This window comes from Apostichopus japonicus, chromosome 20, assembly GCF_037975245.1.
Source record: "Apostichopus japonicus isolate 1M-3 chromosome 20, ASM3797524v1, whole genome shotgun sequence".
Taxonomy (NCBI): Eukaryota; Metazoa; Echinodermata; class Holothuroidea; order Aspidochirotida; family Stichopodidae; genus Apostichopus; species Apostichopus japonicus.
The window spans coordinates 7954419-7967613 of record NC_092580.1 but is presented as its reverse complement, the minus strand read 5'-3'; the positions used below and the strand labels follow the sequence as shown (position 1 = coordinate 7967613).

General features: G+C 39.1%; 1 protein-coding gene across 1 annotated transcript in view; it reads right to left on the bottom strand.

Annotated features, from left to right (window-relative positions):
• LOC139962133 (uncharacterized) overlaps positions 1 to 12635 on the bottom strand; it is a 45041-nt gene extending 32406 nt beyond the window's left edge. Inside the window, exons 1-5 of the mRNA XM_071962056.1 lie at positions 12479 to 12635; positions 10844 to 10870; positions 7381 to 7509; positions 2300 to 2428; positions 301 to 408 (exon numbers count right to left, since the gene is read on the bottom strand). Of these exons, the coding sequence (XP_071818157.1) occupies positions 301 to 408; positions 2300 to 2428; positions 7381 to 7509; positions 10844 to 10870; positions 12479 to 12548 (463 nt within the window). The 5' untranslated portion in view covers positions 12549 to 12635. The remainder of the gene's footprint in view (positions 1 to 300; positions 409 to 2299; positions 2429 to 7380; positions 7510 to 10843; positions 10871 to 12478) is intronic.
• Positions 12636 to 13195: the final 560 nt, after the last annotated feature.

Below are 13195 nucleotides of genomic sequence, written 5' to 3'. Positions count from 1 at the left end.
ACAGTGAGCAGACGACGCTCACAACTTGCCCGGTTTGGTAATGGCGGCACATTTATTTTGGGCAGTCCGCCCTTAAGTATATTCTGCTCTATGCTTTACATCTATGTTATTGTAATGAAAATGTGGTATGGCGAAGCTATTTTCATGAGCTATGAAACCGTGGTCGGTGTAGGCTTTGTCATTGTTTTAAATCTTAACACTAAAAGTGTTACTTGTTAAATTTATTAAATGTTCTGGAGAAAATATGCTTACATATGATTCGACTTTGGGTACTAATTAAATTAAAGTAAAGTGACTTACATAATGTTGCGACTTCATCTTGGAGATAGTGATTCAGGAAAACCATAACTCGTAATTGGTTCTCGAGCTCATTCACATAAAATATCTCGCTACGATACTCAACTGTAGCTGTATACAAAGATAAATACTTCCATTAAAATATGAAGAACGATCCTTTGCCTATTAGTTTATAAGGTCATATTAATCAGGGATCGTGGGAGAATTATGGAAACTCAATTCCTTGCCATTTTAATTTTCTCTCTGAATCGTACCAGACATTGAAACAAGAGGAAAGGCGGAAGATAATGAACAAGGCAAAGAAGACACATACAAGAAAAACTGACATGGGTAGGGTGGTAGATATGTACATACAGACGGACAGTTACAACCACAAACACTGATTCAGAAACATACAAGAACACAAATAGAAGAGAGAGACACACACACACATACGCACACAGACAGATAGGCATATGGACAGACAATTATTGCAAGCATGGGCGGCGATCCTGGGGGGGATGGGGGGATATATCCCCCCCATGAAAATGGGTGGAGGGGATGTAATACACCATATCCCCCCCACCAAATGCCAGGAATAAGAATATTTTCATGCCTACATTCATGCATCATCGCGAATGTACGGCTCTTATTAGCTTCATTTCTCGCCTATACCATAAACGCAGTGCGATCTTTTCAAATAAACCGTCTTTATAAAGCAAGAATAGTTGACTGTAGGCTTCATTGGCCCTATAACAACAAAATGTATTATTGCGCCCACGGTATTGATATAGTACATATATGCACCCTCATAGTATTCATATAGGCCCTATAGTAGGCCTACACACGTACATGTTCCCTCGAACAGCTGAGAATCTCATGTTACCAGGGTAATGCTTAATTAGGGGCGTCGGAGCGGTTCGCCGGACCAATATTCACGGCGCAAAAAAAGGAGAAAAAAGTAGCACTAAGAAGAAAAAAAGGCAAAAAATAAAGAACCAAAATGAAAACATACTTCAAAATGTGTTTCAGAAGATTAATCGGGTACAAACACAGACAAGGGAGAATGCACAGAAGAAAAGCTCGGGAAGTGCCATTTCCTGCAATCTGAGAGGCATTTTTTTCAAAATTTTCTCCATTACGCTATGCGCCAACCAATGGTGGCGCGTAGCGTAGTTTGACCTTCCAAACGTCCCCCACCCCCCCCCCCCCGATAATTATGGTAGATGGCCACACTCTGATCTTCCGTACCAATCCCAAATAGTTTCCGACGCCCCTGTTAATACACGTACGTTTCACCTGGATGCCCTAGCAATCGGTACCTAGGAATGTAACTATGTGTAATTGTGTATTGCATGTGTATAGGCCTATAATAGCCTGCATGAGGCCATTTTCTTCATCGAATAATATAAAAAGCTCTCGAACATTCTAACGTAGCGCCTGAAACAAGATTGACAGGGGCAATTTTCCCAAAATAACACCCGAAATTTAAAAAAAAGTATTTTGGATCCTGCTTATGAGATATTTCGGACATGAAATCCCTATTTTAAAGTTGGGTATATGCCGCTTGGAAACCTCGGGAAGTGCCGTTTCCGGCCATCTAGAGGGTTTGTAAATCCCAAAATTTTCTTGTACGCTTCGCGCCAACTCATGATGGCGCTACGCTTAGATAGTCAACAAGGTCATATCCCCCCCACTCGGAAGTACGGATCGCCGCCCATGATTGCAAGAGTGAAAGAGACAGACACACAAACAGGTACATAGAGAATGATGCACACATACCGACTGATGTATGTCCAAATAACTATAATAAATTATAACTGAATATTGAAATAGTATTTGAAGGTATTTTCATTAATATTTCCGATATCATGAACATATCCTCAACCTTCGAACTGCATCCAATGCTCAAACCCAACCAGAGTGTTGCCCATACACCTAACAATAGTTCATATTGGAAAGGGGTTTTGTGACAAGATATAGAAAATCTAAAATACTCTTTCCTACATTTCCTTATACTTACGTCTATCGATACAAGCATTCTCCGTGGAACCGTGAACGAAGCCTTCATTGCAGACACAGAGGAATGACCCTTCTGTGTTTTGACAAATAGCGTTGTCACATGAATCCGGAGTTTCACATTCATCAATATCTGAAGAGATTAAACATTAATGTGCTCGTTGTTATGTTCAATAAATGTTGTTTTATTGTGATATTTTTTGTTTTAGTATTTAGAGGATCTTCATAATTAATATCAATCAATGTATACCATACCTGGAAATACACACAAACACTCGCACACAAATGCTATCCGGGATGAAATTTCTACACATCTTTTTGTACCACTCTTAATAAGAAACATCCAGAAGTCACATGATTGTCACCCACGGTGATGCTGCTACGAGCATTTACCAGGGACGGTGAAAGAGGGTTCTGTTTGAGAGAGGGAGGGTGTGTGGAGGGGGGGGGGTCGGTCTGAAAGAGAAAGCTAGGAGAGAGGGTTCTGTCTAAGAGAGGGAGGGAGAGAAGAGTTCTGTCTGAGAGAGGCAGGGAGGGTAAACTTCGATAAGTGGTGGAACACGTGAGGGGCAAACCCACAAAGGGTATCGCAAACCTTTCCCACAAAATGGATCAGCTCTTCAATCTTAGATCCATTATAAATTTCATTATATGATTATTCTTCAGCAAAAGAGAATTTCTTAAATAACAAACTTTTAATTACAAAAAAAGGGAAAAATCGGTACTTTGTATTACCAAAATAGGCATTTCTGATCTAGTTAATTTAGATAATCTAGATATATTTAAAATGAGAAAAAAAAATTAACAACGCATGTTAAGGGCACTTGTAGTCAGTTAACTTAATGGTACCTCATATATGAGAACCTTATACAGATTTTTATGGTACCTTCCTCATACTCTCATATATATAGGTACCGGTAATGTATATTTGCACATGACTTTAGCTATATAGGTTACACACACTACAACTATATTGAGAGCAAACATGTCATAATGGTTTGGCTTAACCCTAAACCACGTTATAAATGCAGCCAATGTTTCAAGAACAAAGAATGCCGATTTCTTGAGACGTCATTCTTTAGAAAGAGATTAAACTAGAAGTATTCATTGTGTTTATATTGCTCATGACTTTGATGTACTTAATCGAATTCAGGTCAAGGTGGGGTATGGGTTTTTTTGTTTTTTTTTGTTTGGTGACAAAACGCGTTAACATACCAGCGGTAAAAATGTATTTACTTAAGCTCGTTGTTTCGGAAAAGTTACCAAGAAAAGGGGAAGGGGGACCCAGAAGGGGAAATTTCTACAGAGTTCTTGAGAAACAAAATAAAAGAAATAAATCTCTGAAAACTCTAATACTGTCCAGGGGCGTATCCAGGGGGGGGGGCGCAACAGGCGCGCGCCCCCCTATTGGCCGTCACCAAAAAAAAAAAAGTTTAGCAAAAAAAAAAAAAAAAAAATTGATGACGACCTTTATGTGAGATGTCGGTGATCGCTCAACCCCCCCCCCTCCCGTATGCTTTATTTTTTGTTTGCAAAAAAAAGGTTCTGGCGAAGTTCGGCGGCATAATAGTTTTAGAAACATAGATGGTAATTGTGTTTGTATTATCACTATAAACACTAAGTGACATGCCAGCCATACTAAATTGTGCATTTTGTGTCCATATTTACTGGAAATGTTGCTTATTATTAAGGTCGAAAAATGGATCACATATGGCCATGGGCGGCGATCCTGGGTGGAGGGGGGATATATCCCCCCATGAAAATGGGTGGAGGGGATGTAATGCACCATATCCCCCCCCCCCCACCAAATGCCAGGGATAAGAATATTTTCATGCCTACATTTATGCATCTTCGTTAATGTACGGCTCTTTTTTAGCTTCATTTCTCGCCTACCATAAACGCAGTGCGATCTTTTCAAATAAAGCGTCTTTATAAAGCAAAAATAGTTGACTGTAGGCTTCATTGGCCCTATAACAACAAAATGTATTATTGCGCCCACGGTATTGATATAGTACATATATGCACCCTCATAGTATTCATATAGGCCCTATAGTAGGCCTACACACGCACATGTTCCCTCGAACAGCTGAGAATCTCATGTAACCAGGGTAATGCTTAATACACGTTTCACCTGGATGCCCTAGCAATCGGTACCTAGGAATGTAACTATGTGTAATTGTGTATTGCATGTGTATAGGCCTGTAATAGCATGCATGAGGCCATTTTCTTCATCGAATAATATAAAAGAGCTCTCGAACTTCTAACGTTGCGCCTGAAACAAGATTGACAGGGGCAATTTTCCCAAAATAACACCCGAAATTAAAAAAAAAGTATTTTGGATCCTGATTATGAGATATTTCGGACATGACATCCCTATTTTAAGGTTGGGTATATGCCGCTTGGAAACCTCGGGAAGTGCCGTTTCCGGCCATCTAGAGGGTTTGTTAATCCCAAAATTTTCTTGTACGCTTCGCGCCAACTCATGGTGGCGCTACGCTTAGATAGTCAACAAGGTCATACCCCCCCCACTCGGAAGTACGGATCGCCGCCCATGCATATGACACCATTTTGCATTTCAGCTCTTCTTCGAAAGCAAAAATTGTACACCTCTCCCCTTAGACCCATCCCCCAGGACGGCGATCATTCATGCCTGGCGCCGCCCCCTATTGGAAAATCCTGGATACGCCCCTGCTGTCACTCAATTAGTCAGCTGGAAAAGTTAGTCTCTCCCTGACTGGCTGACTGACTCAGTGACGGACGACGGACTGACTCAGTGACTGACTCAGTGACGGACGACGGACTGACTCAGTGACTGATTCAGTGACGGACTCAGTGACTGGCTCAGTGACTGACTCAGTGACTGACTCAGTGACCGACTCAGTGACTGACTCAGTGACTGACAGCGGACTGACTCAGTGACTGACAGCGGACTAACTCAGTGACTGACGGCGGATTGACTCAGTGACTGACGGCGGACTGACTCAGTGACTGACTCGGTGACTGACTCAGTGACTAACTCAGTGACTCGCTGACTGACTCAGTGACTGACGGCGAACTGACTCAGTCGGAGCAGGGGCAAGGGGAAGGGACGTGCTGGAGAAACAAAATACCAGAAATAAACCTCTAAAAACTCTAATATTGTCACTCAATTAGTCAGTTGCAAAAGTTAGTCTCTCCCTGACTGGCTGACTGAATCAGTGACGGACGACGGACTGACTCAGTGACTGACTCAGTGACGGACGACGGACTGATTCAGTGACGGACTCAGTGACTGGCTCAGTGACTGACTCAGTGACTGACTCAGTGACCGACTCAGTGACTGACTCAGTGACTGACAGCGGACTGACTCAGTGACTGACAGCGGACTAACTCAGTGACTGACGGCGGACTGACTCAGTGACTGACGGCGGACTGACTCAGTGACTGACTCGGTGACTGACTCAGTGACTAACTCAGTGACTCGCTGACTGACTCAGTGACTGACGGCGAACTGACTCAGTCGGAGCAGGGGCAAGGGGAAGGGACGTGCTGGAGAAACAAAATACCAGAAATAAACCTCTAAAAACTCTAATACTGTCACTCAATTAGTCAGTTGCAAAAGTTAGTCTCTCCCTGACTGGCTGACTGAATCAGTGACGGACGACGGACTGACTCAGTGACTGACAGCGGACTGACTCAGTGACTGACAGCGGACTGACTCAGTGACTGACTCAGTCGGGGCAGGGGCAAGGGGAGGGAACGTGCTCCTCACATTTGTTTTAACATGAAAAGTGTTATTTTTGCATAACGGGTAGAAGTGTACTTTTTTTGTTATAGAAAGTATTTCTAATTTTAGTGTGACGAAAAAGTATCCTTTCGTGAAATTTAAAATGCTCCTTTATTGCAAAATAATAAAAGTGTATAACTTATACTTACTAAGAAAACTGCCGTTTTCTTGAAAGGCATTAAAATACTGGAATTTTGTCTGGCGTTTGAAGTGATTTTACGTCACATGTCCCATTGCCCTTCGAAATTTGTGCCCCCCCCCACCCGCACCCCACTCTTCCAGATTGAACCCTATTTCTTCCGTCGTCTATTTTTGCAAAGCATTGGTTTTCAAATTCCTTTAACTCATTAGTATTTATCTCAAATCTCACAGTAAATATGTTATAAAGTGCTAGTACATCTAAACATTTTTTTTATACAGTCTTTGGCTCTTTATATTGTTTACCAGTAATTAAACAACACTTGTTAAAGCTTTAGCATTTAAGACCATTTTCTGACTATAGAGTATCATTTGAGACCATTTTGAGTTTGAGTTGAAGTTTGAGTTTATTTCCACAGTGCAAATATACAATAGTACAACATTTTTACAAGGTGATGGATGAGGGCTGAGGAGGTGTTGGATGAGTACTGAGGAAGAATATAGCTTATTCGAGCAGTCCACCTTGACAAAAAAAACAATAGATAATAACAAAAATAAAACAAAGGCGGGGGAAGCGAAGGGGCAGCCGCCCCATCCCCTTGAGCATATTTTTGATTTTTTTTAATGTTTTTATAATATCGCTAGTATTTCAAAAGAGAAAATGCTAAGGTGCAACTTACAAGGCCTGGGAAGTGCCATTTCCAGCGATCTGGGAGGCATTTTCAGCCAAAATTTTCTTGTACTCTTCGCGCCAACCATATGGTGGCGCTACGCTTAGATAGTTTGCAATGCCGAATCTACAGTTTCGCCCCTCCCTTGGCAAATTCCTAGCTACGCGCCTGCATTTTAAGCAACAGAAAAACGCCTGATAAACATCCAACACCATTGTAAACATGTATTGAGACCATAGCTTCAGTATTTAGAAGTTATGCGTAATATTTGAGGAACTGACCTTATGACCAGTGTGTTAGACTTTATAGTCCAGTCGTTTTCTAACATTTGAGAAAGTGTTACAGAAATACAGCCTGGACCGATACAACAGTGTGTTTTGACGTTCTACAACATTATCATATCAATCCACTAACTTTCAATTATGTACTTGTTGGGGCCATAGATAAACCTTACATGTTCCTAAGTGTTGACGAACTGGCCTGAGAATGTTGAACCATTGATAATCTTACCTACACACGTGTTAGACTGATCTCCAACCCCATAGCCCGTCATACATACACAGAATGAGACGTCGGTCTTTGTTAGCAGACATCTGTGAAATGGGCTGTTGCAGTTATTTCGGTCAGGAGGACAAGTTTCTGTAGTAAGAAAAGACAAATAGGAAAGTTTAACGTTATATTATTATGTATTCATTGGATTATATTATGATTTAGCACCTAGCCTATCTGTAATAATTGATTAAAACGAACCAAAATTGACTTCGATTGATTAATGTTGTGCAATCGTTTGGAACTAATTGATCGAGATAATGGCAAACAAATTGTTGTTTGGCGCCAACAGATTAGATAGATCTGTCCTGTCTGTTCATTCGGTCAGGTGATGACGTAACAGTATGAATATTTATGATGATAGAATATCTTAAGCTGTATTTTTGAATGGGTTGTTCCATTTTAATATTTTTTAGCAAGCCATATACGGTGACATTTCAAAAAGTGAACCTAAACGCATTTGAGTCGGTCGGTTTCGTCAAAATTTGAACTTTTCATGAAATGTTGAGATTTTTGTTTTTCTTTTCTCCCCAATTTAGAATTAGACGTATTGAGAGGGTGATTCAGTCGATGCAGGGGGTCTGTGAGTTATCCCTTAGGAAAAATGACATGAAATGGTGCATTTTGGTCTATACTATAAGGAGTATAGGCAAGGTTGTGCTAGAACTATTCCTTTTACCTTTAATTTTTGGTGTGGGATGAAAAGTAGTATGGAGGGGGGGGGGGGGTGTAAAAACCACACCGGCTGGATCCGCGACTTTTCGTTCGAAGTAGAACATAAATAACACAACGTTCCTCACAATTGTATTACAAAAGAACTGTTACATTACAAGTGAACAATTTCAATAAGATCCTAACGACATATTTAATTAAGTGAATGATGCAACACTTAATTCTGTGATCATTTCGGTCATCATAGAAGGTGCGTGACAAATCTCGATAATTGTAAATATTTACGTCGCATCATACATAATATAAGGTTGCGTTGTTATTCATCTATGGGCCTATACATATATAGGTCTACTCCAACAACTTTCAAGTTTGCGTTTGAAATGGGCCAATCCTAGCTTATTATGGAAATAAAAGGAATTGGCTGCTGTAAAAGTATTTTCTTACTCCTTAATATTTCGAGAGGTAAGGTTGTCATATATTTACAACGCGAGCCAATTTTGACGACACAACGTATATATTTACAACACAGATTAAAAATTCAGCACAAAATTAAAACAAAGTCAGCAGAAATTAACGCTTTTTATTATTATCATTATTATTAATTGAAGAAAGCTATGGAATTATTTGCTACCGTGTTATTTTGTAACCATTGTGATTTCGGCATGACAAAAGGTTTATTTCGTGTGACCTTTACAACATGTTTTATTTAGCTTCGTTGTATGGCTTCCCTGTCGCATATTTCCATATACCTCGACCTATACCACCCATTCAACCCACCGGTAAGCTCGTCATTCTATTCTTTTATAGATTTGAATAATTCGTCGAACTGGAGACCGCATAAAGATACAATTATGCCGGTGCTGTGGTCGAGTGGATAAAGGCGGTTTTTTTTATTTTTTTTTTTAAGCAATGCAGCTTAGCAATCGGTTGCATCCGGGTTCGATACCCGGGCCGCGAATATTTTTTTTCCCAAACTGAACTGACACTGAAATTATTTCCTCGATTCTGATTGGCTCTCAGTGAGCAAGTGATATACTTTAGTATTCAACATCGATCCCTCCATATACTCTGTCGATATCAGAATAATCAACACGAATAAATTCAAGATATTCACATTAGCAACTTTCCAGAACTTTTGGTAGGTATATATTAACGAAAGTTTATAGTGTTCTTAACACAATGAAGCAACTATTCCCAACTACTGCGCCCATTATAGGCAGTCCTCGATCGTTAATTTACTCGCTTGACTCCGCTCTACACAACACATGTAATGTAGCCTATTGTAGGCCTACTGTGTATAGCCTACAACTCAATAAAACACAGTGCATTTGTAATTGTATACATGTAGCCGATGTACATATGTACGAGGTGTTTGTGTACATTCGGAGTTGCGATACGTTTAGTTTTATAATCATAAATTCAAAATGTATTCAATGAATCATGATAGGCCTTGTCGAATATGCAGTGGCCATGAAGACGGCGAGCGAGTGTGTGCCAGCCAGTGAGTGTACACACAAAAAAGGCATTTGACGATATGTCTGTGTCTTTTGACTTGTTCGATGTTTAACATTTGACGTGCTCGCTGAGAGCCAATCAGAATCGAGGAAATAATTTCAGCGTCAGTTCAGTTTGGGAAAAAAATATTCGCGGCCGGGTCATAGTAAGGTGAGTTTTTCATCCAAGAGCAATCTACGGTTTTCCCATCAGAAATGAATTTCTAGATTGCAAAGATTCCAAATTTGAGTGAAAATGTTAAATTGGAGCCACCCGACGTGTAAGTTGCAATCCATAAGCCCTTGCGGATTTCTTCCACATTTGTGGTCGCTTTAGCGTTGTAAAAATAACTGCTGCTGCTGCTGATGCTGATAGGATTATACATTCTATCCCACGAACGTGGGTACCATCCAGATATTCATTGCAGCTGCCGAAGCAACCATGTAGTCAGCAGGTTATGTTAGCGCAAATGTATGGTACTACTAAAATTTGTCAATATGCTTATAATAAATATAACAGCCGTTGTATTGAGCAACCACGTGGTTGTTTAAAATGGGACAATGATTTTAAAGGCACCACTTTAAACTGGAGTGAGATTTTTGTTTCTTGTAGCAAGATTAGAGATACTAAATTAAGAAGCTTTCAGTACAAGTTTATCCATCGTATCATTGCTACAAATAGTTTTCTTAGTAAAATTAACATTATTAACGACCCAAGTTGCACTTTTTGTGGCGAGTCTACTGAAACATTAGACCACCTTTACTGGCGCTGTAGCGCAGTTGGAGATATTTGGAACAAAATATATCTTGAAATCTTTAATTCAAAAGTTGTAGTTGAGTACGAACACGTGTGTTTTGGTTATGATTATGAGAACAAAATGAAATGGTATAGCCTGACAATTTTTTATGCCAAATATTATATTTACCTTTGCAGAACTAACAAAAGCGTTCCAAGCTATGATATTTTCAAGCATAAGCTTTCATTTTTCTTGAGTGTTGAAATGCATATACTTATCAATAACAAAAAGCGCAAAGAAATTAAACTGCTAAGAGATTCTTTGCGTTATTGATAAAGCAAATGTCCTTTTTGGTGTCATGAAACTAACTTTTCTTTCTTTTTAACTTAATGTGTTGTGCAGAAGAGATGAATGCAAATAAAAAATGGAAAAAAGTATTATTATTATTACTATTATCATTATCATTATTATTATAATAATAATACTAATTATTATTATTATTACTATTATAATGGAACTTACCGAATTCTTGACAATTTCCACTTCGAACTGTAACATGTGAGAAGAGAAAAATATTTAAAACAAACATATGATGTCCGTCCGTCACAAAATTTAAATTCAGAGTATTAAAGGCCTACATGTATACAACACACAGTTATATAGGGAACGGTAAAATGGAATATATCTTGATATATCGGTGTCGTTAAATAAGATCAATATATAACTGTATTTAAAAGGTTGGGGAACATTTACAAATATATAACCACGATAAATATGCATTATCACCGAAAGGACATTTGAAACAATGCCATTTGTAGTACATATTACTGCTGGTATGATTAGAGACGTATAGCAGCATTTTTCTCTTAAAGAAAACAATTTCTTAAGTACCTATATATATTTGGGGTTTTCGGAAAGGTTAAACTCAACCATACAACTATTTTAAATTTACATTTCAAAAACTATGATTAACAGCAAAGTATTAATTCGTAACTTTAGAAATAGTTAAAGTTTACAATAATGTGGAAAAGTTCACTTATTTATAAACAAACAACCAGGATAAGAAAACGGGTTTATTTCATAAAGCAATACACAACATTCAGTGAGTTTTTTTAGTCTTTAGTTTTGGATGATTCATCTATTTGCTTTTACATTAACACCGTGTACTATATATTCAGACTATCAAGGGCGTAGGAACCGGGGGCTGGGGGGCGCCAACCCCCAGTGAAAAATATGGGGGGGGGGGGCGGAAGTATCATTCTGCACCACCCCCCCAGCTCCGCAGTTCAGAAAACCCCTTTTTCATTTCCAAATGAGAAAAAAAAAATCATTTGGAGCACCAAATTGCATCTAAGGCCAGGTGAAAATGCAAAATTATTTACAAAATGGAGTGGTGTTGAAATGTGCTATATTGCACCAAATTGCATCTGAGGCCACCTGAAAATGCAAAAAAAAATCCAAAGGGGAGGGGAACACCCCCTCCCATTAGACCCCTCCCCCAGGCCGACCATCAGTCTTCATCCCCCCCCCCCCCACACTCAAAGGTATACCTTCCTACGCCACTGTGTTCAGCATATACTGTACTTTAATGTAACAAAACAGAACTTGGATAAATAAATGGATGTGAAGGTGTAGGATTGATGAACTAAAAGTTAAGTGTATTGACATAAGATCGGCAAACCTTCAATATTAAAATTCTCCTCGCTCCATTCCAGATACAACGAAGATGCGAATAAAAACGGGCGGGTAAATGGCCTTATATTATATACGGGTCTAACTACAGGGACCTTTACAGAAACAGTTCCAAGGCTTTTTTAGAAAGAAAAAAAAAACTTTTTGACAAATTTTGACTATTAAAATGATCAATACTAAATGGAAATCGTACCCCGGCCATTCGCCTCCCTACCCTCAGCGAGTAACGTTACTCTATGTACTCATGGAATTTATTTTAAAAAAAAAGTTTACATACCTCATGGTATGGGGAACTGTTCGTATGGAAATTTCGGAACGAAAATAGGTCTTACCCTGGAAGGAATTAAACGTTTTTTCCTTTATCATCCTTGAAATTGCTGGGGTCAATCGCTGACTTATAAAACATGCAATTAATAACACGCAACTTAAGATAATGGAAACGAATATTAAAAATGGACAACTTACATTGAATAGTCAAGCAAAGTAGAAGTAGAGTAAGCAGGAAGAATATCCAACTACCTAACGTCGTCGCCATATTGAGGAAATAACTCTGTTTGTCGGTACAGTCCGGTTTACCACTAATCGTGCCAGAAAAATGGATTTGTTAACGCGTAACAATGTATTAGGTCAGGAACCGATTCTACGGAGGCTTACAAGAGACATTTAGAAACATTGTTTTAAGACAGCCTATCCTATTTATTAAGAGGCGGGTTAGATGTATTATAATGTTAAAGAGAAAACCGCCGTCTGCATTTCACATTCAAGAACGCATTAAGGGTGTCAAGGGAAAGCTAAATTCGATCATAATACTAAATCACGAGAAATTTCAGGCCAAATGTATGCCGAAACTTGTCAACTTTTGATAATAAAGACCTCACCACAAGCATATGACATGTATATATTAGGGAAGGAGGGATGGAGGGCGTATTAATGGGGTGGGGGAATGGTAAACTTAGAGGAATCACGCTGATTACATCTCACAATGTGTAATATCAGTAACCTTGCTATATAGATGTTTGCTTTCTGTTGGCTTCTGTGTTTGAACTAACCATAACGCCAGTTGTACGCTATGAAAGACTGATTCTCATGCTTATAATTGCACAGCTTCTACGTAGGCTACACTGTCAGGTCAAGTGTAGTTACTCTCAATATGAACAATAACTGTGACGCCATTCTAAATAT